Genomic DNA, 25,131 nt, shown 5'->3' with positions numbered 1-25,131 from the left:
CCATCCCTTCTTTCGCTCTCTCTCTTTTTTACTCATTGTTGTTTCTAATCTTTGGATTGAATGTTTCAGACAGGGTCTTCTGTAGCATGGTCTGGAACTCTGTGTAGCCAAGGATGACCTTGAACTTCTGATCCTCCTTCCTTCACTCCTGAGTGCTGGGGTTATAGATGTACACCACAACACGGGGTTTTATGCAGTGCTGGACTTTGTGCATGCTAGGTAAGCACTCTGCCAGCTGAGCTACATCTCCACTCCAAAATTCTGCATCTAAGCTGGGACATTTGCACAGCAGTAAATGATTTACTGTGTAACTCTAACATGAGTCCTGCTGATGCGCCCTGGATTTTTAAATTGGCCATCATAGCAAGTACACCCTGCTGTGGTGGAAATGGACAGACAGTCAAGGTTGCAGCCAACCTGCTGTGCCCAGGTTTAGGCTAACACAAAGCCCTGCTGTGTTTTTCAAGATAGAACAAGCCTGGTTGCATCTCTCATTGGGGAGCTAAGCAAAAACCTCTTCACGCATGCCACTTTGCGTAGAGCTTTCCGGGAACCCTGCCTCTCAACCCCTACCCCCACTTCCTAGGCTTTACCCATAGTGTTGTGAAATACATCATACCTTGACATAGTATCGGACAAACACCCTGCGGAGGTCAAATACCTGCAGCATGGTGGCTGCATTGTTGTCGATGATGCGGTAACCCTCCAGGATGTACTGTGTGCGTGTGATCTCCCAGGTGAGCCAGCGCAGGTGAAAGGCAGCATTGCAGGACAGCAGGTGTGGTAGGTGGCCAGGTTTGCAGCAGCAGCAGCCTCTGTCATCCTCGTCACCTTCCATGATGGCCTCTACCTCCCTCTGCTGGCAGTAGGTTCCTGGTCAAGGACACCAGAGGCATTAGATCACGCAGAGGTCAGCAAGAGGGCATCAGATGATCTGGAGTTACAGACAGGTGTGAACCACCTTGTGTGTTGAGAGTCAAACTCAGGTCCTCTGGAAGAGCAGCCCTAGCCACTGAGCCATCCTTGTAGTCCCGAGGTGTCCATTGAAGGTGCTAGAAGGTGTTGGAATCAATTGTGTGTTCTTAGTTTTAAAGCAGGCATGCTAACAGCCATGATTCTCATAACCATTAACTCTTTGGGTGTGTACCTATAAACAGGGTGAGGGTGTGTGTGTGTGTGTGTGTGTGTGTGTGTGTGTGTGTGTGTGTGTGTGTGAATAGGTATGTAGATACATAGGCAAGAGTTTAACCTTGAGGGTCATTCCTCAGGAGCCCTCTGCCTTGCTTCTGTTGAGGCAGGGTCTCTCAGGGAACTGGAGCTCACCACGAGGGCCAGGCTAGCTCCGCCTCCTCAGAACTGGAGTTGCAGGTGTGTGTCACTGCGCTGGGCTTTCTGTCAGCTCACAATCTTTCCTACTCTCCTCTGTTCTCGGTGTTTTTGCTTGGGTAGATACACACCTTTATGGTGGCCACAGACTTGGTAATGAAGACTTGGAAAATCACCTGTCTCTGGTGAGGCAACCTGAGGTCAGAGATTCCTGCCTGGAGTGCCTTCCCAGACAGATAACGAAGTGGAGACCAGAGGAGAGGGGAAGGACGCTTTCAATACATCATAGAAAGAAGACAATATATACCCTGGAACAAGACAGGCAACTGGGCCAAGGACAAGGAATATTGTGGTGGGAATGAGAACTGCATTCTGCCCAGCTTAACCTGAGCCTCGTATGCGGGAACCGCACCCCAGCATCCCAGCCACCACAGGAAGAAGAAATTCATAGCCTTCCATTTCTGCGGGCTTTAACTCTGCCCTCACTTAAAGGCTGTGCTGTGAGGCCTCAAACTGAGGAAGAGTGTGAGAGAGGGGAGAGAGCTGACTGGACCTATCACAGTGGGCTAACCCGGAGCTTCTCTGAGCTTTGGGCCAGAGAGGATCTGCTAACTGGAGTTCCTGTCTTTGGCTTTCCGTTGGAAGGCCCCTGCTGCGGGTTCATCTTAACCTTGTGATTACAATCTCAGGCTGCACATCTGGCTTGCATCATTTGTGTGTGAGCGTGAGGGGGTACATTTATCTTTTTTTTAAGGGGGAGTTCCAGCGCCACGGTGTGCATGCGGAATTCAGAAGGCAGCCAGCTGCAGTCAGTTCTTCTCCTGTACCGTGTGGTCTCCGGGACTGAACCCAAGTTGTTAGGCTTGGAAGCAGTTACATTTATGTGCTGAGCAATCCCACTGGCCCTCCTCTGGTTTAGTTCCAACAGTGACAGGACTTGGGTTAACCTAAGGTTTGTCTCTGCACCCTATATAATGACAAGCAGTTAGAGGTATGCGTGTTGTAGTGTTAGCACTTGAAAGTTCTGAGCTGCTTCTTCTCCCAATGCCATAACTCTCTGCTTAACTCTACAGACCCTAATTTTGAACACTGGATGGCCTTGCACTGTAGATAATAGTCAAATAGAGAGAAGACTCAAAAAGATGGCAATGGGATACGTCCCCAGAGCAGCCAGGTGCCTGCTGTGCGGCATTGCTATGGAGGGGTTCCCTGCAGGAGATGGTACTGTCAAGCTGTGAGGGCTCCACTCGGCTTTGTCTGGGAAAGTGATTCATAAAGAGTGTCCCTAACCTTAGGTCACCCCACACCACACTGAGATCAGGGCATGCTGCAGACTGAGGACCAGGTATGTTTCCAGAAGACCTCTCAGGAGAATGGGGGTAAGATCAGCTTCTGTAAATGGAGGCCATGTCTTCCTCAACATTTTCATAAAGACTAGGAAGGAAGTAGATTGTATGCTGATGATATGGGGTCACATAAATATCCCCTTGAAGACATATTTAGGACTGAAAGTGATCTTAGCATGGTGGGGACAGTGTGCAGAATCTAATACACTAAAAACTAACGAGACTAGAACACCCTACACATAGGATCAAAAGACTAAGCACACAGTCTAGAAATCTAGAGGAACCCATTTATCAAAACCTTGGCCAACGTCACTGAGAGCATGAATCCACAGCAGGGTATCTAGAATCCAGACAGCATTGAAGCAAAAGGCAACTTCAGCCCAAGCCCCACACAAAGGGTCACTAATGAAATGACACTGAGTTAAATGACCCTCTTGCATTTTCTAAACCCTTCCTTTACTAAAAAAGTAACGAGGGCCCAGGGATGTGGCTCAGTAGGATGTGCCTCACCTAGCATGCGCAAGGTCCTGGCTTCACCCTAGTACTGCAAAACATAAAACCTGATGTGCTGGGACACACTTGTAATCCAGCATTTGAGAGGTGAATATAGGAGCACCAAGAGTTCAAGGCCTTCCTCAGCTACATAGTGAATTTGAAGCCTGCCTGGGCTGCATCAGACCCTGCTTCAAAATCAAATAAACAAAAAATAACAACCACAAAAAAGTAGATAATAAGACATGGGCTAAAATCAATTTGAATGGGGTTATAAAGAATATTAATTATACCTGATAAAATCTAGAGAGCATATTGGGGCCAGTGAAATGGCTCAGTGAGCAAAGGTTTTTGCTATTAATTCTGACAACCTTAGTTTGATCCTAGGACCCACAGGCCTGTGCTCTGTGATCTTGGTGGTGGCGCCAGGCTGTGGATGTGATCCCTGACCTCTCCCAGAACAGCCAAAGCCAGGCCCTGCTGCCTCTCTGCCCCACCCCCAGGCTCCATGTTGTCTAGCTCTCTTTCATGAGCAGCTTCCCCTGCACGCCCTAGTCCCACACTTCAGCAACATCGCCCCAGCTTCTTACGGCAATTACCTTGAGAACAGAGGTGAACACTGCCCAGTGTGCGGGAGAAGACAATACAAAAGCATGGTAAGTGTGTCAGAGCGGTTTATAACTTGTTCGCTTTCTGAGCACAACAGAAAGGTTTTATGTCTTTGATGACAACTTTTTATTCCATGGAGTCTGTAGGAATTTTCTTTGCATTTAGATATGACCCTAAGAACAAGCCCCTCCCTGTGTTGTGCGAGACGAGCTAGAGTTTTAAACATGGTGTGACACCTCTAAATGAACAGCAATGGCTTTCAACTTCTTTCTGGACAACATCCACTTATGTGGCGCTTATCAGCTTAGGAAGGTGACATGTGGGTGTCTCATGGGACGCACACACCTACCTGGCCATGTAGATGAGAGAGGTGAGAACTCCCTTTCTGTAGTATGCCCTGCAGTTGCCCAGGGTCACATCTTCTTTAGAATAGAATTTAAAACTGGTGTCTTAAGTGTTAAATACTCTCTGATGAAAAGCAAGTTTCCAGAGAGCTGGGGAGGTGGCTCAGTAGGAGCTGTAGGAGCGCAGGGACCTGAGTCCAGACCCCCAGCACCCACGTAAGAGACAAAATGTTGAGGTGTGTAGCTCAAGCCTATATCCCAGTGATCGGATACAGAGGCAGAGCAATCCCTGGAGCTTGCTGGCCAGGAAGACTAGTCAAGTTGCTGAGCTCCTGGTTCAGTGAGAGACTTTTTCTCAACAATAATAAAAATAATTAGGTGGTTAGTCACTGAAGGACCACCTGACATCAACCTCTGGCCTCCACAAACGTGCAAAAATACACACAAATGTCATACACACAAATGTATACACACCTATACACACATATATTTAATAAGTAGAATTAATCAAAGCTTCCAGGCACACTGGGCAGCGTATGTTGAAATGTGTAATTCTGTAATCATCTCCGGGAATCAGACCTCCTGACTTCCATTCTGTTTACAGGCCAGAAGAACATTCAATCAACTGAACTTGGAGGATGGGGGCTCCTAGTTAATGGGCCATTCAGAGCGGCCTCCTCCTCACACAGCCTTCCTGAGGGCAGGATGCTAAGGTGGCAGAGACTCTTCTAGAGCCCGTGAGACATGTCCTGTCCACCTAGACCTGCCATATACACCAACACGCCTTAGGCTCCTCCAATGTGCTAGCATTCTTGGGGGACAGCACCCTACTTTATGGATGAAGTTTGGAACCCAGGGAATCAACAGACGACTCAAGCTACGTAGACATGAAACTGAAAGGCATGACAAAGAGATGACTGTTGCCAAGAGGAAGAAAATTTAGAGTTTTAAGATAAGTGAGAGACCTGTGTGTGGATCTGCCAGTTAAGATAAAGCTCTGGGTTTGGACTTGCTTTGGATAAGATTAGGCTACATGGATATTTTCACACGTCCCCATGGGCCAGTGGTTATGGGGGTCAGCCAAACTGTGAGAAAGCTGATAGCATCTCCCACAGACAGGAGCATAAATCTTGCTTTTTGATATTCCCCAGCTCCAATGGGAGTGGGTGGCTTCACCCTAGCAATTGCCTGTGCTTTCAGGTCCCTTCTGCGAGGGCCGTCAAGACGCTGATGAATAGCCTGCATTAAAGTTTGAAGGGTTCTGAGAAAATGAGGTTTAAAAATTTAACATCAAATAGACTTTTAGAACGTTTAGACATCCCTTATTTCAGTCTTTCCTTATTCAACCTCATCCCTCCTCCTCCTCTCATCTCTATTCCTTCCCTCCTCTCCTCCTCCCTCCACTCCCTTCTCTCCTCACCTTCCTCTTTTCTCCCGTCTCCACTCCCCTTTCCTCCTCCTTCCCCTCCTTCTCTTTATGTCCTCCCTTTTTCCTCTCTCCCTCCTTCCTTCCCCACCTCCCTCTCTCCTCCTCCTCCCCCTCCCTCTTCTTCCTCTCTACTTCCTTCCCTCCCTTTCTTGTTTCCCTCTTCTTCCTCCCTTCTCCCTATTTCCTCCTCTCCTTCCCTCTTCCCCTCATACTCATGGAAGCACCTGTAGACATGGACACTCGCTTCCCTCTAAACAGCAGCCAAGCCTTCAGCGGCCACTTTGTCTCTAATGTTTCAGCTCCTGAGTTCATTGCCCCTTTCTGGGCTCACAGCTCTTTGATGTTGTCACTGGATCCATGCTACTTCTTCCCTCGTTTCTTTGCTTTTCTCCTTTCTAAGCCTGGCCAAGCACTGTAGTGTCTATCACACCATATAAGTATGGCTCATATAAGGATTTGGCGCTCCCTATGCTTGGCTTCCTTTGTGACTCCCCCTTGGTTAGCCCCAATCACACTTACAGCCAGGATGGCTTAGGGAAAACCACACAATAATCTTAACATGTCTGTTTAAAAGTGTCAACACAGCCGGGCGGTGGTGGCACAGGCCTTTAATCCCAGCACTCGGGAGGCAGAGGCAGGCAGATTTCTGTGTGTTCGAGGCCAGACTGGACCAACAACCTCCAAAACAATACAGAGAAACCCTGTCTCGAAAAAACCAAAAAAAAAAATTTAAAAAAAAGTGTCAACATTAGCCTAAGTGATTTCATACAAAATACATAACCGACTGCCTGTTCAGTTCATTCACATGGTGTCAGGTCTTATGACAATGGTGGGCTAGAGTCCACCTGACACCAGCATTGTGACATGACAGTGTCCACCTGACAACAGTGACAGGACAGTGTCCACCTGACAACAGTGACAGGACAGTGTCCACCTGACTCTGACATTGACAGGCAGTGTTCACCTGATTCTGACAGTGACAGGCAGTGTCCACCTGACTCTGACAGTGACAGGCAGTGTCCACCTGACTCTGACAGTGACAGGCAGTGTCCACCTGACTCTGACAGTGACAGGCACTCTAGCAGGGATTTGGTGGCTTCTTTGCTGCTCTCTTGAGGCCAGCTGTGGCTTTGAGTTCTAGGTTAGCCACAGATCACCTGCTCACCAAGAGGAATTTTATCAACTCTAGCGAGGAGACTCTAGCTCCCTCCAGACATGCCATCTGGTGGCCATCATTGTGTGTGGGAACACCAGACCTTGAGCAGAGACCCACTTCCCCTTCTGCCTGGGAGTAGGCAGCTGTAAGACAATGTTTAGTAAAAACATGTTTACTAAAAACGATACAATAAGTTTCTGGCCACTTCCCCTTCTGCCTGGGAGTAGGCAGCTGTAAGACAATGTTTAGTAAAAACATGTTTACTAAAAATGATACAATAAGTTTCTGGAAAAGGCCTTCCCACGGAAACCGCCCTGACCTCAACCTTGTCCAGAGACTAACCGCACCTTCAAAAAACCCACACACATCCACCTCTGGTGTCAGAGCAGAACCAGCCAGGGGAGAGGAGAGAGCAGAAGCTTCTCTGGTGGGAGCTTTTCTTAGGAGGTTTTCTTGAACCTTTTTGGAGCCTGTTTAAAGTTCTCTTTATATCATTGAACGAGTCTCTGTGTTTTCAATACCCGACACCCTCCGCACGTTCTCGGACACAGGCCGCGCAGCAGACGTGACAATTGGAGGTCCCACTGAGATCGTGAAAGCGAGGTAAGTGGACGGGGTTAAGAAACTATGGGGAATAGTTCTGGGAAGCTAGAATCATTACAGTATCAACTAAAAAAGTTACTTAAAGAACATGGGACTGCAGTCAAGTCTAAAACCCTAGAAGGCTTTCTAAAATCCATCGAACGAGCCAGTCCATGGTTCATTACTGGGGGAAGCTTAAATATTCCAGATTGGGAGGAGGTTCGCCGTGATCTTCATAGACTTTTACGAAAAGAGGGATCTGAGTCCTTGCCCCCTACGACATTCTCCTTATGGAGATTAGTGAGGGGAGCACTTTTGACAGATAAGGTTCATCACCACCAGGTAGTTCAGGACACAAAAGAGGCTTTTTTAGAGTTACAAGAGACTGAGACTCAAGCCTCCTTGAGTTCAGGGGAAGAGAGTGAGGAAGAGACCGTGACTGAAACTAGAGGCTCCATTGTTAGTGAGGATGAGGAGGAGTCTCTTAGTAACAACAAAAAAATGGGTAGAGATCTCCGGGCACGACCCAAAAAGAAGGACTCCGGTCAGAATCGGTTATATCCTTCTCTATCAGACCTAGAAAATGGAAGTAGCTCAGACTCAGACTCGTCACAGTCTGAAAAGGAACGGTTACTTGCTGAGATCGCGGCCCTTAAAAAAGAACTAAAAAAGATTCTAATTAAGGAAAGACAGGACAGGGAGAGAAACCCTTCCCCATACTCTGAAAAAAGGGACTCCTCCTATGAGATAACCCAGTCCTTCTCAGACCTGGAGGGAAGACCCAGGGGAGGGGTCCAATGCTGCCCGGTGGTGGCCCCAGTAATGGAAGTTCCAGATCCGAACAATTCTGGACAGGTCATTAGGCGTCATAACCCTTTAAATTTTAAGGATATAAAACAACTTAAAGAGGCAACTTTAAATTATGGAGCACAGGCTCCCTTTACACTTTCCTTAATGGAATCTTTTGCGTCTCTTAATTTGACACCTGGCGATTGGCAGCAGCTTTGCAGAGCAGCTCTGTCGGGGGGAGATTATTTGATTTGGAGAGGTGAGTTTCAGGAAAGATGCAGCCAGACAGCCCAAAGGAATGCACAGGCCGGACAGCCCCAGAGAAATGTGGAGATGCTTACCGGGAGTGGTCAATACGCCACCATTCAGCAACAAATGCAATATGACATCGCAGTCTATGCCCAAGTGGCAGCAGCGGCCCAAGGGGCTTGGAAAGCATTGCCTTCCAAGGAAGGAGGGGATCATCTGTCCAAAATCCTTCAAGGACCTTCTGAACCTTTTCAAGACTTCGTAGACCGTCTCAGTCAGGTAGCAGAAAGAATATTTGGGGGCATTGGGCCTGCGATGCCAGTCATAAAGCAGATGGCATTTGAAAATGCAAATAAATATTGTAAGGAAGCCCTTCGCCCCTATCGCAATAAAAGTCTAAATGACTATATCCGGATCTGTAGGGACATTGATGGGAACTTCATCCAGGGCCAAGTGTTAGCTGCTGCTATTCGGCCCCAAGTGGGGAAAGAAAGACCTACTCTGGGAGGGAGAAAAACATGTTTTAGCTGCGGTAGGGAGGGACACTTCCGTAGAGAGTGCCCTCAAAATAGTACTACGGGTCTCAAGAGACCTGGTTTATGCCCCCGTTGTCGAAGGGGATATCATTGGGCCAATAACTGCTACTCTAAAACTGACCGGGAGGGAAATTTCCTTCCTGCTAATAATAATCAGGGAAACGGGAGGAGGGCCCCGCCCCAGGGCCCCAAAACCAATGTGTACGGGGCAATGACCCCTGCTCCGGGCAGTGGCAGGATTCATTTTCTCCCCCAGAGCAACCCCTTCATATCTCAGACCTCCTTAGAGCCACCTCAGGGAGTGCAGGATTGGACCTCGCTCCCTCTGCCCGGGCAATCCTAACACCGGAAATGGGGATCCAGGCCCTCCCTACTGGGGTGCATGGGCCATTGCCCCCAGGCACGGTCGGACTACTTTTGGGACGGTCCAGTACTATTCTTCGAGGCATCCAGGTACACCCCGGTGTTATAGACCAGGATAGTGAGGGGGAGATTAAAATAATGACATCAGTGGGCAGTGGGGTTGTTGCCATCCCTGCAGGAGAACGGATTGCTCAGATACTCCTTCTCCCTACAGCTCCTTGTGAGGCTAGAAAAATTAAAGAGAAAAGGGGCAACCAAGGTTTTGGAAGTACCGGCCCGGCAGCATTTTGGGTAGCCACTATGGAGAACCGCCCCCAGCTTACATTAAAGATAGAAGGCAAGTCCTTTAGGGGCGTCTTAGATTCTGGGGCAGATTTCTCTGTCCTCTCAGATAAATTCTGGCCCCCCGCCTGGCCGAAAGAGGAAGGGACAGTGACCCTCCAGGGAATAGGACAGGCTGTGCCCCAAAAAAGCCTCAGAATCTTAAAGTGGCAAGACTCTGAAGGCCACACAGGGCTTTTCCAGCCATATGTTTTGCCTGGCCTCCCTATTAACCTCTGGGGACGGGACCTCATGCAAGAAATGGGAGTGGTCCTCACCACTCAGGCACCCAAGTCCAAAAGCAGGGGCCCCCAGATGACACAAGGGAGGGGCTGGAGCCCGGGGAGGGAACTAGGTAAACTAGAACAGGGAGAGGTTTGCCCTGTGGCATCCCTCCATTTGGAGACCAGAGCCCCAGGGGATAGGAAGGGTTTTGGCCATTTTTGATGAGGGTCACTGTTGCGCCGCCAGCCCCCATACCCATCACATGGCTATCAGATGATCCAGGATGGGTGGAACAGTGGCCCTTACCAGCGGAGAAACTAAGGGCGGCTCACCAGCTAGTTCAAGAACAATTGGAGGCAGGTCATTTGGTTCCTTCCACGTCCCCTTGGAATACCCCTATATTTGTAATAAAAAAATCTTCAGGGAAATGGAGGTTACTACAAGACTTGAGGGCCGTGAATGCGACCATGCAGCCTATGGGGGCTCTGCAGCCTGGCTTGCCTGTGCCTGTGGCCATTCCTAAAGACTGGCATTTGATTGTCATTGACTTGAAGGATTGCTTCTTTTCTATTCCCTTGCATTCTCAAGATAGTCCTCGGTTTGCATTTAGCCTTCCTGCGATTAACTTTAGGGAGCCTGCCCTTCGCTTCCAATGGGTGGTGCTCCCCCAAGGGATGGCTAATAGTCCAACTATATGCCAGATTTATGTAGCTGCCTGTTTAGATCCCCTCAGACGTAAGTTCCCTGATCTTTACATTATCCACTACATGGATGATATTCTTTTGGCCGCGGCCGAAGAAAGACAATGTTACATAGCCTTTGCAGAGCTACAGGAGCTTCTGGAGGCCCGAGGATTTATTTTGGCTCCTGAAAAGATCCAAAAGAGACCCCCTTATACTTATTTGGGTCATCAAATTCAACAAACTGGCCTCCGGCCACAAAGACTCCAAATCGATTGTTCAAATTTAAAAACACTTCATGATTGGCAGAGATTCTTGGGAGAGGTGCAATGGTTTCACCCTTCTCTTTCTATTAAAACAGGGGCTCTTAAAGCGCTTTATGATATTCTTCCTGGGGACCCTGCTCCAACTTCCCCTAGACAGATTACCCCAGAGGCCAGGGAAGCCCTACAATTGTTGTTAAGAAGTATAGAGCAAGCCCACCTTTGGCGTATAGATTATGGGCAGCCCCTTGTTCTGGTTGTACTTTCATCTAGCTTTTCGCCCACTGCTGTGTTTTGGCAGACTGGTCCTTGTGGGAACACCAGACCTTGAGCAGAGACCCACTTCCCCTTCTGCCTGGGAGTAGGCAGCTGTAAGACAATGTTTAGTAAAAACATGTTTACTAAAAACGATACAATAAGTTCCTGGCCACTTCCCCTTCTGCCTTGGAGTAGGCAGCTGTAAGACAATGTTTAGTAAAAACATGTTTACTAAAAATGATACAATAAGTTCCTGGGAAAGGCCTTCCCACAGAAACCGCCCTGACCTCGACCTTGTCCAAAGACTAACCGCACCTTCAGAAACCCACACACATCCACCTCTGGTGTCAGAGCAGAACCAGCCAGGGTAGAGGAGGGAGCAGAAGCTTCTCTGGTGGGAGCTTTTCTTAGGAAGTTTCTCTTGAACCTTTTTGGAGCCTGTTTAAAGTTTTCTTTATATCATTGAACGAGTCTCTGTGTTTTCAATACCCGACACCCTCCGCACGTTCTCGGACACAGGCCGCGCAGCAGACGTGACAATTGGAGGCCCCACTGAGATCGTGAAAGCGAGGTAAGTGGACGGGGTTAAGAAACTATGGGGAATAGTTCCGGGAAGCTAGAATCATTGCAGTATCAACTAAAAAAGTTACTTAAAGAACATGGGACTGCAGTCAAGTCTAAAACCCTAGAAGGCTTTCTAAAATCGATCGAACGAGCCAGTCCATGGTTCATTACTGGGGGAAGCTTAAATATTCCAGATTGGGAGGAGGTTCGCCGTGATCTTCATAGACTTTTACGAAAAGAGGGATCTGAGTCCTTGCCCCCTACGACATTCTCCTTATGGAGATTAGTGAGGGAGCACTTTTGACAGATAAGGTTCGTCACCGCCAGGTAGTTCAGGACACAAAAGAGGCTTTTTAGAGTTACAAGAGACTGAGACTCAAGCCTCCTTGAGTTCAGGGGCAGAGAGTGATGATGAAGAGACCGTGATTGAAACTAGAGGCTCCATTGTTAGTGAGGATGAGGAGGAGTCTCTTAGTAACAACAAAAAAACGGGTAGACATCTCCGGGCGCGACCCAAAAGAAGGACTCCGGTCAGAATCGGTTATATCCTTCTCTATCAGACCTAGAAAATGGAAGTAGCTCAGACTCAGACTCGTCACAGTCTGAAAAGGAACGGTTACTTGCTGAGATCGCGGCCCTTAAAAAAGAACTAAAAAAGATTCTAATTAAGGAAAGACAGGACAGGGAGAGAAACCCTTCCCCATACTCTGAAAAAAGGGACTCCTCCTATGAGATAACCCAGTCCTTCTTGGACCTGGAGGGAAGACCCAGAGGAGGGGTCCAATGCTGCCCGGTGGTGGCCCCGGTAATGGAAGTTCCAGACCCGAACAATTCTCGACAGGTCATTCGGCGCCATGACCCTTTAAGTTTCAAAGATATAAAACAACTGAAAGAGGCAACTTTAAATTATGGAGCACAGGCTCCCTTTACACTTTCCTTAATGGAATCTTTTGCGTCTCTTAATTTGACACCTGGCGATTGGCAGCAGCTTTGCAGAGCAGCTCTGTCGGGGGAGATTATTTGATTTGGAGAGGTGAGTTTCAGGAAAGATGCAGCCAGACAGCCCAAAGGAATGCACAGGCCGGACAGCCCCAGAGAAATGTGGAGATGCTTACCGGAAGTGGTCAATACGCCACCATTCAGCAGCAAATGCAATATGACATCGCAGTCTATGCCCAAGTGGCAGCAGCGGCCCAAGGGGCTTGGAAAGCATTGCCTTCCAAGGAAGGAGGGGATCATCTGTCCAAAGTCCTTCAAGGACCTTCCGAACCTTTTCAAGACTTCGTAGACCGTCTCAGTCAGGTAGCAGAAAGAATATTTGGGGGCATTGGGCCTGCGATGCCAGTCATAAAGCAGATGGCATTTGAAAATGCAAATAAATATTGTAAGGAAGCCCTTCGCCCCTATCGCAATAAAAGTCTAAATGACTATATCCGGATCTGTAGGGACATTGATGGGAACTTCATCCAGGGCCAAGTGTTAGCTGCTGCTATTCGGCCCCAAGTGGGGAAAGAAAGACCTACTCTGGGAAGGAGAAAAACATGTTTTAGCTGCGGTAGGGAGGGACACTTCCGTAGAGAGTGCCCTCAAAATAGTACTACGGGTCTCAAGAGACCTGGTTTATGCCCCGTTGTCGAAGGGGATATCATTGGGCCAATAACTGCTACTCTAAAACTGACAGGGAGGGAAATTTCCTTTCTGCTAATAATAATCAGGGAAACGGGAGGAGGGCCCCGCCCCAGGGCCCCAAAACCAATGTGTACGGGGCAATGACCCCTGCTCTGGGCAGTGGCAGGACTCATTTTCTCCCCCAGAGCAACCCCTTCATATCTCAGACCTCCTTAGAGCCACCTCGGGGAGTGCAGGATTGGACCTCGCTCCCTCTGCCCGGGCAATCCTAACACCGGAAATGGGGATCCAGGCCCTCCCTACTGGGGTGCATGGGCCATTGCCCCCAGGCACGGTCGGACTACTCTTGGGACGGTCCAGTACTATTCTTCGAGGCATCCAGGTACACCCCGGTGTTATAGACCAGGATAGTGAGGGGGAGATTAAAATAATGACATCAGTGGGCAGTGGGGTTGTTGCCATCCCTGCAGGAGAACGGATTGCTCAGATACTCCTTCTCCCTACAGCTCCTTGTGAGGCTAGAAAAATTAAAGAGAAAAGGGGCAACCAAGGTTTTGGAAGTACCGGCCCGGCAGCATTTTGGGTAGCCACTATGGAGAACCGCCCCCAGCTTACATTAAAGATAGAAGGCAAGTCCTTTAGGGGCGTCTTAGATTCTGGGGCAGATTTCTCTGTCCTCTCAGATAAATTCTGGCCCCCCGCCTGGCCGAAAGAGGAAGGGACAGTGACCCTCCAGGGAATAGGACAGGCTGTGCCCCAAAAAAGCCTCAGAATCCTAAAGTGGCAAGACTCTGAGGGCCACACAGGGCTTTTCCAGCCATATGTTTTGCCTGGCCTCCCTATTAACCTCTGGGGACGGGACCTCATGCAAGAAATGGGAGTGGTCCTCACCACCCAGGCACCCAAGTCCAAAAGCAGGGGCCCCCAGATGACGCAAGGGAGGGGCTGGAGCCCGGGGAGGGAACTAGGTAAACTAGAACAGGGAGAGGTTTGCCCTGTGGCATCCCTCCCTTTGGAGACCAGGGCCCCAGGGGATAGGAAGGGTTTTGGCCATTTTTGATGAGGGTCACTGTTGCGCCGCCAGCCCCCATACCCATCACATGGCTATCAGATGATCCGGTATGGGTGGAACAGTGGCCCTTACCAGCGGAGAAACTAAGGGCGGCTCACCAGCTAGTTCAAGAACAATTGGAGGCAGGTCATTTGGTTCCTTCCACGTCCCCTTGGAATACCCCTATATTTGTAATAAAAAAATCTTCAGGGAAATGGAGGTTACTACAAGACTTGAGGGCCGTGAATGCGACCATGCAGCCTATGGGGGCTCTGCAGCCTGGCTTGCCCGTGCCTGTGGCCATTCCTAAAGACTGGCATTTGATTGTCATTGATTTGAAGGATTGCTTCTTTTCTATTCCCTTGCATTCTCAAGATAGTCCTCGGTTTGCATTTAGCCTTCCTGCGATTAACTTTAGGGAGCCTGCCCTTCGCTTCCAATGGGTGGTGCTCCCCCAAGGGATGGCTAATAGTCCAACTATATGCCAGATTTATGTAGCTGCCTGTTTAGATCCCCTCAGACGTAAGTTCCCTGATCTTTACATTATCCACTACATGGATGATATTCTTTTGGCCGCGGCCGAAGAAAGACAATGTTACATAGCCTTTGCAGAGCTACAGGAACTTCTGGAGGCCCGCGGATTTATTTTGGCTCCTGAAAAGATCCAAAAGAGACCCCCTTATACTTATTTGGGTCATCAAATTCAACAAACTGGCCTCCGGCCACAAAGACTCCAAATCGATTGTTCAAATTTAAAAACACTTCATGATTGGCAGAGATTCTTGGGAGAGGTGCAATGGTTTCGCCCTTCTCTTTCTATTAAAACAGGGGCTCTTAAAGCGCTTTATGATATTCTTCCTGGAGATCCTGCTCCAACTTCCCCTAGACAGATTACCCCAGAGGCCAGGGAAGCCCTACAATTGCTGTTAAGAAGTATAGAGCAAGCCCACCTTTGGCGTATAGATTATGGGCAGCCCCTTGTTCTGGTTGTACTTTCATCTAGCTTTTCGCCCACTGCCGTGTTTTGGCAGACTGGTCCTATTTATTGGGTACATTTGTCAGCCTCCCCTAAGAAGGTAGTGACCCCTTACTATGATCTCATTTTACAATTGTTGTGGAAGGCACACAAGTTTAGCATTCAAACCTTTGGAAAGAGTCCTGATAAAATTATCCTTCCTTATGGTAAGGAGGAGGTGGAACATCTACAGATCTTCCATGATGGGTGGACCCTGTTTATTACATCTACAGGCGCACAGTTTGATAACCAATATCCCAACAGCCCCTTGATGTCTTTTTTCAAACAACACCCTGTGATCTTTCCCAAGATTTTAAAGGAGAACCCTCTAGTTGGAGCTCGCTCAGTCTTTACAGACGGCTCCTCCAAGGGTTTCGCGGTGGTGGTTTCTTCTCAGGTGCAGAAGAGGGTACCCACAGGACAGATGTCAGCACAAGCCGCCGAGTTGTTTGCATGCTTGATGGCTTTCCAAATGTTTGAGGGAGAGCCCTTTAATTTATATACGGATAGTGTTTATGTTGCCAACATTGTTAGACCTTTAGAAACTTCTCCATATGTTCTTCCAACCTCCCAGGTTCGTTCCTTATTAGTTCAGCTCCAACATCTTATTTGGCAGCGCATCCACCCTGCTTATGTGGGATTTATTCGTGCACATACTAACCTTCCAGGACCCCTTGCCCAGGGCAATGAAATTGCTGACTCCTTGACCCGCCCTAGGGTCTTATTTACTCAGGAGCAGCTGGCCCACCAGCTCCATGAGAGGTATCATCTAAATGCCCGCTCCATTAAATTTCACACTGGGTGCCCCTTATCCATAGCTACACAGATTACCTCTCAGTGCCCTGATTGTGCCCCTTATCATAATTCTCCCAATGAGGGGGTAAATCCCCGGGGCCTCAGGGCCAACCATCTCTGGCAAATGGATGTCACTCACCTGCCGCAGGCAGGGAAATTAAAATATATGCATGTCTCTGTGGATACGTATTCTAAACTGATTTTTGCCTCTCTCCACTCAGGAGAGAAGATTAAAGATGTTATTTCTCATTGCCTACAGGCCTTTGCCTACATGGGCGTACCCGATGCCCTAAAAACGGACAATGGCCCTGCCTATGCCAGCAATCGCTTTGCTGCCTTTTGCAGGGAACATCACATTGTCCATTCATTTGGTATTCCTCACAACCCCACGGGACAGGCTATTGTGGAGCGCACCCATGCCACTCTCAAACAGTATTTTAAGAAAATAAAAAAGGGGGAGTATGTTACCTCCCCCAATATTCAGTTATCCACCATACTTTACATTTTAAATTTTTTGACCATAGATCATAATAATTTGTCTGCTATGGAGAGACATTGGAACAAACCCTCCCAGTCCTTGGGATGGGTCAGATGGAAGGATTTGATTACAGGAAAATGGCAGCCACCCACTCCCCTACTAGCTAGGGTCCGAGGGGCTGTTTGTGTTTTCCCTCCAGGAAGTGAGAAGCCCATTTGGGTCCCCGAACGGTGCATCAGGCATGTCGACCCCAATACTACTCCGGATACTAGTAATGCTCACCATGCTAAAGATGATCCAACCATTGCTGAACACTCAGGTAAGGGAAATATGGGCGTTGGTGAGGATTCCCCCCCATGTTGATGCCAGTTAGTCATTCCAGCTCCCTGTTCATCAATTTTTATAACACCAATAATACATTGGAAGCGGCTGCTGCCAATGAGATTAAAAAGTCAGAAACTAGACATTCTGAGTTTCCCCCTCCTAAGCCTGATACCAGGGTCAGGAAGTAGGGGAATCCAAGAGATTCCCAGCGGCATACGCCTTTAATCCCAACACACCTTTATGCAAGTTCCAGGACAGCCTCCAAACAATACAGAGAAACCCTGACTCAAAAAAAAAATTTTTTTTGGTAACAGTAAAGAGGTACTGGTATTAAGTAAAGAAAAAGAAAAAGACAAAGGTATATGGAATGGAAAATTTTGTTTACATTTAAGTTCTATTTTGTGAGTCATCTCTAAAAACTTTTGGCCAAAAGCCTGGCCTCTCTACCTTGCATCTACAGAGTTACAAGGAGTAGGTACGGCTGTACCCCATGACTGTAGCTCAAATGGAGGAATGATAAAAACATATAGGACTTTTTAACCTTTTTAGTTCAAGGATTGGCTGGAGTTGTTCTTTTACATAGATTTCAATTAAGGAAGCTTCATTGCAACAGACTAATCATGACCTAGGGAAAAAGGATGACTGAAAGATGCATGTATGTTCTGAATGTATGGTGTGGCCACACCGGTATGTATGAAATGTGATTGTGAATGCGTGAGTGTGAACTGATTATATGATTAAAAGGATACTTAAATCCCTTCAAAAATAGTTAAGAAGCTACCTAGATTGTGTTAAATATAGCCAAAAGGAACATCCAGCCAGTCTGTTAATGTTTTAACAGAAAAATTTAAGATACAAATGAGGCCTTGTCAGCTAGTGAGAGTTCTACAGGTTAGATTGGGAAAGACTGCTCACAGACTTCAAATAATTTTCAAAAGTTATTTAGTAAGCCCAATTTACCTAGATAGTTAACCAAGGAGGGTAGACAAATCCTTCTACTGTTATGGTCCAGCTTCAACAGTTCAAAAAAAATTTTTTTTAGAAAATAAAAAAGGGGGAATAATGTCCCCAGTCCCCACATGACTCATCAAATAATACACTCCTCATTTAAAAATTTTATAATGTGAATGCCAGTGAGCTTCAGACAGATTCTGGCATGATGGAACTTGAGCAACCATTGCTCAGATCAAATGGAGACATCCATACACTAGACAGTGGAGAAGACCCTAATTTGGGGTCGAGGGCATGTTTGTGTTTTCTTGCAGGAAAGGAATAGAGCTTCAGCAACTGTCAGACCATTTAGTGAGATGCATGGAGCAGAGAAAAACTGGACCTGAGACCATGGGAGCCTACCTAAGCCAGTTTGAGTGAGATCTCCTAAATCAGTGTTCCTGATTCTTGATGTCATCGAATCTAGAGCCCAAGAAAGAGAGAAAACAGTCGGTTCGAGATTTCCAATTTTTCAACAGACCTGCTGCATCAACCTTCTGGACCCATGAGTTTTCATCGTAAAGCCAACAGAGAAAAAAGGACCCATTTAAAGCATTTGGACATTGGTATGGACTATGATGAGTGGCAAAAGCCTCTTTTCAGTATTTGAACAGGACATGGTCACTTGAAATATCAGACTTGATGGTTCCTATTTCTGGAATCACGACTAGGCCAGTGTATTTTTCTGGAGAAATGCAACTTGTCCTAATGCGACAACTATTGTTCATATTTTTCGTAATGCTACATGTGTAACATCAATGATTGTACCTAATGTATCTGTGCAAGTGCACTTTCTAAATGCTTTCCTGAGCAGATCTTGAAATGATTGGAAACTTTATCAAATTGTAAATGTAAATCACATGCGGGTTACCCTTGTAACAGATGAAGGCTGGTAGAATGTTATGGCCCAGATCTGGTGATGGGTATGGTGATGGAGAGGCGCTATGTCAATGGGGGTCCTGGAAATGGTGGCAGTGGCAGTAGGCATTCTGGCTTTATGCCAAGCTCAAACGTGCCTTGTTCCAGAGACAAGAGATCCGTAACCAAGTATTGCTTAGCTTAGCCCATGGCAATCCCGATAGCCATGAAGGTTGGTTACAGATGATTTAAGGTTGGGGTATCTCCGATGACGGGCAACCTGTGGGGAAGACCCCTCCCACCTAAAACAGGGGTTCAAGGTCCCCCAAAGACGGGAAAGGGAGGGTGACCCTACTTGACCTAAGCCAGGAGTGCCTCATTTGAAAATAAAAAGGGGTGAATTGTGGGAACACCAGACCTTGAGCAGAGACCCACTTCCCCTTCTGCCTGGGAGTAGGCAGCTGTAAGACAATGTTTAGTAAAAACATGTTTACTAAAAATGATACAATAAGTTCCTGGGAAAGGCCTTCCCACAGAAACCGCCCTGACCTCGACCTTGTCCAAAGACTAACCGCACCTTCAGAAACCCACACACATCCACCTCTGGTGTCAGAGCAGAACCAGCCAGGGGAGAGGAGAGAGCAGAAGCTTCTCTGGTGGGAGCTTTTCTTAGGAAGTTTCTCTTGAACCTTTTTGGAGCCTGTTTAAAGTTTTCTTTATATCATTGAACGAGTCTCTGTGTTTTCAATACCCTACACCCTCCGCACGTTCTCGGACACAGGCCGCGCAGCAGACGTGACAGGTCCTATTTATTGGATACATTTGTCAGCCTCCCCTAAGAAGGTAGTGACCCCTTACTATGATCTCATTTTACAATTGTTGTGGAAGGCACACAAGTTTAGCATTCAAACCTTTGGAAAGAGTCCTGATAAAATTATCCTTCCTTATGGTAAGGAGGAGGTGGAACATCTACAGATCTTCCATGATGGGTGGACCCTGTTTATTACATCTACAGGCGCCCAGCTTGATAACAATTATCCCAATAGCCCCTTGATGTCTTTTTTTAAACAACACCCTGTGATCTTTCCCAAGATTTTAAAGGAGAACCCTCTAGTTGGAGCTCGCTCAGTCTTTACAGACGGCTCCTCCAAGGGTTTCGCGGTGGTGGTTTCTTCTCAGGTGCAGAAGAGGGTACCCACAGGACAGATGTCAGCACAAGCCGCCGAGTTGTTTGCATGCTTGATGGCTTTCCAAATGTTTGAGGGAGAGCCCTTTAATTTATATACTGATAGTGTTTATGTTGCCAACATTGTTAGACCTTTAGAAACTTCTCCATATGTTCTTCCAACCTCCCAGGTTCGTTCCTTATTAGTTCAGCTCCAACATCTTATTTGGCAGCGCATCCACCCTGCTTATGTGGGATTTATTCGTGCACATACTAACCTTCCAGGACCCCTTGCCCAGGGCAATGAAATTGCTGACTCCTTGACCCGCCCTAGGGTCTTATTTACTCAGGAGCAGCTGGCCCACCAGCTCCATGAGAGGTATCATCTAAATGCCCGCTCCATTAAATTTCACACTGGGTGCCCCTTATCCATAGCTACACAGATTACCTCTCAGTGCCCTGATTGTGCCCCTTATCATAATTCTCCCAATGAGGGGGTAAATCCCCGGGGCCTCAGGGCCAACCATCTCTGGCAAATGGATGTCACTCACCTGCCACAGGCAGGGAAATTAAAATATATGCATGTCTCTGTGGATACGTATTCTAAACTGATTTTTGCCTCTCTCCACTCAGGAGAGAAGATTAAAGATGTTATTTCTCATTGCCTGCAGGCCTTTGCCTACATGGGCGTACCCGATGCCCTAAAAACGGACAATGGCCCTGCCTATGCCAGCAATCGCTTTGCTGCCTTTTGCAGGGAACATCACATTGTCCATTCTTTTGGTATTCCTCACAACCCCACGGGACAGGCTATTGTGGAGCGCACCCATGCCACTCTCAAACAGTATTTTAAGAAAATAAAAAAGGGGGAGTATGTTACCTCCCCCAATATTCAGTTATCCACCATACTTTACATTTTAAATTTTTTGACCATAGACCATAATAATTTGTCTGCTATGGAGAGACATTGGAACAAACCCTCCCAGTCCTTGGGATGGGTCAGATGGAAGGATTTGATTACAGGAAAATGGCAGCCACCCACTCCCCTACTAGCTAGGGTCCGAGGGGCTGTTTGTGTTTTCCCTCCAGGAAGTGAGAAGCCCATTTGGGTCCCCGAACGGTGCATCAGGCATGTCGACCCCAATACTACTCCGGATACTAGTAATGCTCACCATGCTAAAGATGATCCAACCATTGCTGAACACTCAGGTAAGGGAAATATGGGCGTTGGTGAGGATTCCCCCCATGTTGATGCCAGTTAGTCATTCCAGCTCCCTGTTCATCCATTTTATAACACCAATAATACATTGGAAGCGGCTGCTGCCAATGAGATTAAAAAGTCAGAAACTAGACATTCTGAGTTTCCCCCTCCTAAGCCTGATACCAGGGTCAGGAAGTAGGGGAATCCAAGAGATTCCCAGCGGCATACGCTTTTAATCCCAACACACCTTTATGCAAGTCCCAGGACAGCCTCCAAACAATACAGAGAAACCCTGACTCAAAAAAAAAATTGGTACTGGTATTAATTAAAGAAAAAGACAAAGACAAAGGTATATAAAATAGAAAATTTTGTTTACATTTAAGTTCTATTTTGTGAGTCATCTCTAAAAACTTTTGGCCAAAAGCCTGGCCTCTCTACCTTACATCTACAGAGTTACAAGGAGTAGGTACAGCTGTACCCCATGACTGTAGCTCAAATGGAGAAATGATAAAAACATATAGGACTTTTTAACCTTTTTAGTTCAAGGATTGGCTGGAGTTGTTCTTTTACATAGATTTCAATTAAGAAAGCTTCATTGCAACAGACTAATCATGACCTAGGGAAAAAGGATGACTAAAAGATACATGTATGTTCTAAATGTATGGTGTGGCCACACCGGTATGTATGAAATGTGATTGTTAATGCGTGAGTGTAAACTGCTTATATGATTAAAAGGATACTTAAATCCCTTCAAAAATAGTTCAGAAGCTACCTAGATTGCTTTATATATAGCCAAAAGGAACATCCAGCCAGTCTGTTAATGTTTTAACAGAAAAATTTAAGATACAAATAAGGCCTTGTCAACTAGTGAGAGCTCTACAGGTTAGATTGGGAAGACTACTTACAGACTTCAAATAATTTTCAAAAGTTATTTAGACACAGTATAGTTTACAATCTTTGAGTGATTTTCAGAAGTTTTTGGAAAATATTTAATGGATATGTCCTTTTTAATGGGCATCTACAAATAATATAAGTAGTAATCCCAATTTACCTAGATAGTTAACCAAGGAGGGTAGACAAATCCTTCTACTGTTATGGTCCAGCTTCAACAGTTCAAAAAAGGAAAAAAAATTTTAGAAAATAAAAAAGGGGGAATAATGCCCCCAGTCCCCACATGACTCATCAAATAATACACTCCTCATTTAAAAATTTTATAATGTGAATGCCAGTGAGCTTCAGACAGATTCTGGCATGATGGAACTTGAGCAACCATTGCTCAGGTCAAATGGAGACCTCCATGCACTAGACAGTGGAGAAGACCCTAATTTGGGGTCGAGGGCATGTTTGTGTTTTCTTGCAGGAAAAGAATAAAGATTCGGCAGCTGTCAGACCATTTAGTGAGATGCATGGAGCAGAGAAAAACTGGACCTGAGACCATGAGAGCCTACCTAAGCCAGTTTGAGTGAGATCTCCTAAATCAGTGTTCCTGACCCTTGATGTCATCGAATCTAGAGCCCAAGAAAGAAAGAAAACAGTTGGTTCGAAATTTCCAGTTTCTCAACAGACCTACTGCATCAACCTTCCGGACCCATGAGTTTTCATCGTGAAGCCAACAGAGAAAAAAGGACCCATTTAAAGCATTTGGACATTGGTATGGACTATGATGAGTGGCAAAAGCCTCTTTTCAGTATTTGAACAGGACATAGTCACTTGAAATATCAGACTTGATGGTTCCTGTTTCTAGAATCACGACTAAGCCATTGTATTTTTCTGGAGAAATGCAACTTGTCCTAATGCGACAACTATTGTTCATATTTTTCATAATGCTACATGTGTAACATCAATGATTGTGCCCAATGTATCTGTGCAAGTGCACTTTCTAAATGCTTTCCTGAGCAGATCTTGAAACGATTGAAAACTTTATCAAATTGTAAATGTAAATCACATGCGGGTTACCCTTGTAACAGATGAAGGCTGGTAGAATGTTATGGCCCAGATCTGGTGATGGGTATGGTGATGGAGAGGTGCTATGTCAATGGGGGTCCTGGAAATGGTGGCAGTGGCGGTAGGCATTCTGGCTTTATGCCAAGCTCAAACGTGCCTTGTTCCAGAGACAAGAGATCCGTAACCAAGTATTGCTTAGCTTAGCCCATGGCAATCCCAATAGCCATGAAGGTTGGTTACAGATGATTTAAGGTTGGGGTATCTCCGATGACGGGCAACTTGTGGGGAAGACCCCTCCCACCTAAAACAGGGGTTCAAGGTCCCCCAAAGACGGGAAAGGGAGGGTGACCCTACTTGACCTAAGCCAGGAGTGCCTCATTTGAAAATAAAAAGGGGTGAATTGTGGGAACACCAGACCTTGAGCAGAGACCCACTTCCCCTTCTGCCTGGGAGTAGGCAGCTGTAAGACAATGTTTAGTAAAAACATGTTTACTAAAAACGATACAATAAGTTCCTGGCCACTTCCCCTTCTGCCTGGGAGTAGGCAGCTGTAAGACAATGTTTAGTAAAAACATGTTTACTAAAAATGATACAATAAGTTCCTGGAAAAGGCCTTCCCACGGAAACCGCCCTGACCTCAACCTTGTCCAGAGACTAACCGCACCTTCAAAAAACCCACACACATCCACCTCTGGTGTCAGAGCAGAACCAGCCAGGGGAGAGGAGAGAGCAGAAGCTTCTCTGGTGGGAGCTTTTCTTAGGAGGTTTTCTTGAACCTTTTTGGAGCCTGTTTAAAGTTCTCTTTATATCATTGAACGAGTCTCTGTGTTTTTAATACCCGACACCCTCCGCACGTTCTCGGACACAGGCCGCGCAGCAGACGTGACAATTGTGTCTTTAAGTCACAGCTCCAGAGGAGCTTAAAGTCACATCAAGACTCTAGGGCAGAAATGGAGGCCCTGTAAAGCCAAGTCACCCAGGATGTCCACTGAAGGCAGCGATATAAAGTAGATTGTTTTTCCCATTGGGAAGGTATATGGAGCTTTCAGAAGGCTGTGTGAGAGACAATTACTGAGGACCAAGTAAATGCTGTGGCACAGATTTCAAGCAAGTACCCCACAGGCAGGGTGTCAGATGGACAGCCACATGCTTGCCCAGCGGCACCCTGATCTAGCTGTAAGCTCAGGGCCCTTCTTCATCTCCCTTGGTTTCCTTTTACCATTCGTTAGGGGGTGGGAGGGAGGACAATGCCTCTCCTGAGGGTAGCTGTCACCCTCAAGGTGCTCTCTCCTGAGCCCCCAGTTCACAGGCAATGCCTCAGCTCCTTGCTCCTTCCTCTTACCTCCAGACAGTATCTGCTGGATCTTCTGCTCCTACCCTTCCCCTTCAGGCAGTATGCAGTCAATAGACTTGGTGCCCATTGGCACACGCATTATCTATTACCCTGACTCGGACTTTCATGTGATATTAATCTACCAACCTTTGAATAATTACCTTAGGAGACCCTGGTGAGGTGGGTGCCCTTGCTGAGAGAAGCACAGTGACTCATCGGGCATGCTCACCCTCTTCTCACAGAAATGGCTAAGCCGCCTGCCCAGATCACCTGACACAGTATCACAGAAGGATGGGAAACTCCAACAAGAGCTCTGCTTGCCTTCCAGTCACTTCTATAGGGGCCATAAAACACAGAAGGAAGTGGACTGTTCCATGCGCAAGCCTGGCCTGTGACACCTTCCCTGCACTTTTCCTCTTGCTGACAAGCTCCATGCTGACACTTGAGGTGACCTTGAAAGCGGTGTATGAGGAAGCACTGGCTGGGACTCCTGGTGATGCTAAAAGGAGTCGCTGTGTCCTGCACCTCTACTTCTGCAAAGCAAACGCACATCGTGTCACCAACTCAGCGCTCAGCTGTATTGTTAGCGCAGCTGACCTTTCTTCAGTGGACATGCCTGCCGCTTACGTCAGCGACCATCTCTCACGATGAGAAATGAAAAGCAAGGCACACTGTGACCCAGAGCACAGGTATGTGACCTTGACTTTGGTGGTCTGGTCTTCTTGGCCCGGACTCTGACTAAGCTGACAGAGAGGCAGGTGACAGGGGTGCATGTGAGAGGGGAAGTGGTGGTGGAAGCTATTTGTCTACTCCCCA

The 25,131-nt window shown here is 47.0% G+C and overlaps 1 protein-coding gene across 4 annotated transcripts in view; it reads right to left on the bottom strand.

The window, feature by feature from the left end:
• Pcnx2 (pecanex 2) overlaps positions 1 to 25,131 on the bottom strand; it is a 173,913-nt gene that overhangs the window by 21,055 nt on the left and 127,727 nt on the right. For 3 of the 4 annotated variants that reach the window (XM_005064691.4, XM_040755299.1, XM_040755301.1), the window contains exon 26: positions 620 to 873. In XM_005064691.4, the coding sequence (XP_005064748.1) occupies positions 620 to 873 (254 nt within the window). The remainder of the gene's footprint in view (positions 1 to 619; positions 874 to 25,131) is intronic. The other variant, XM_013122036.3, reaches the window with a different exon arrangement.

This window comes from Mesocricetus auratus, unplaced genomic scaffold (assembly GCF_017639785.1).
Source record: "Mesocricetus auratus isolate SY011 unplaced genomic scaffold, BCM_Maur_2.0 Super-Scaffold_100013, whole genome shotgun sequence".
Lineage (NCBI taxonomy): Eukaryota > Metazoa > Chordata > Mammalia > Rodentia > Cricetidae > Mesocricetus > Mesocricetus auratus.
Note: the sequence above shows the minus strand (reverse complement) of the source record. Positions and strands in the feature narration are given on the sequence as shown.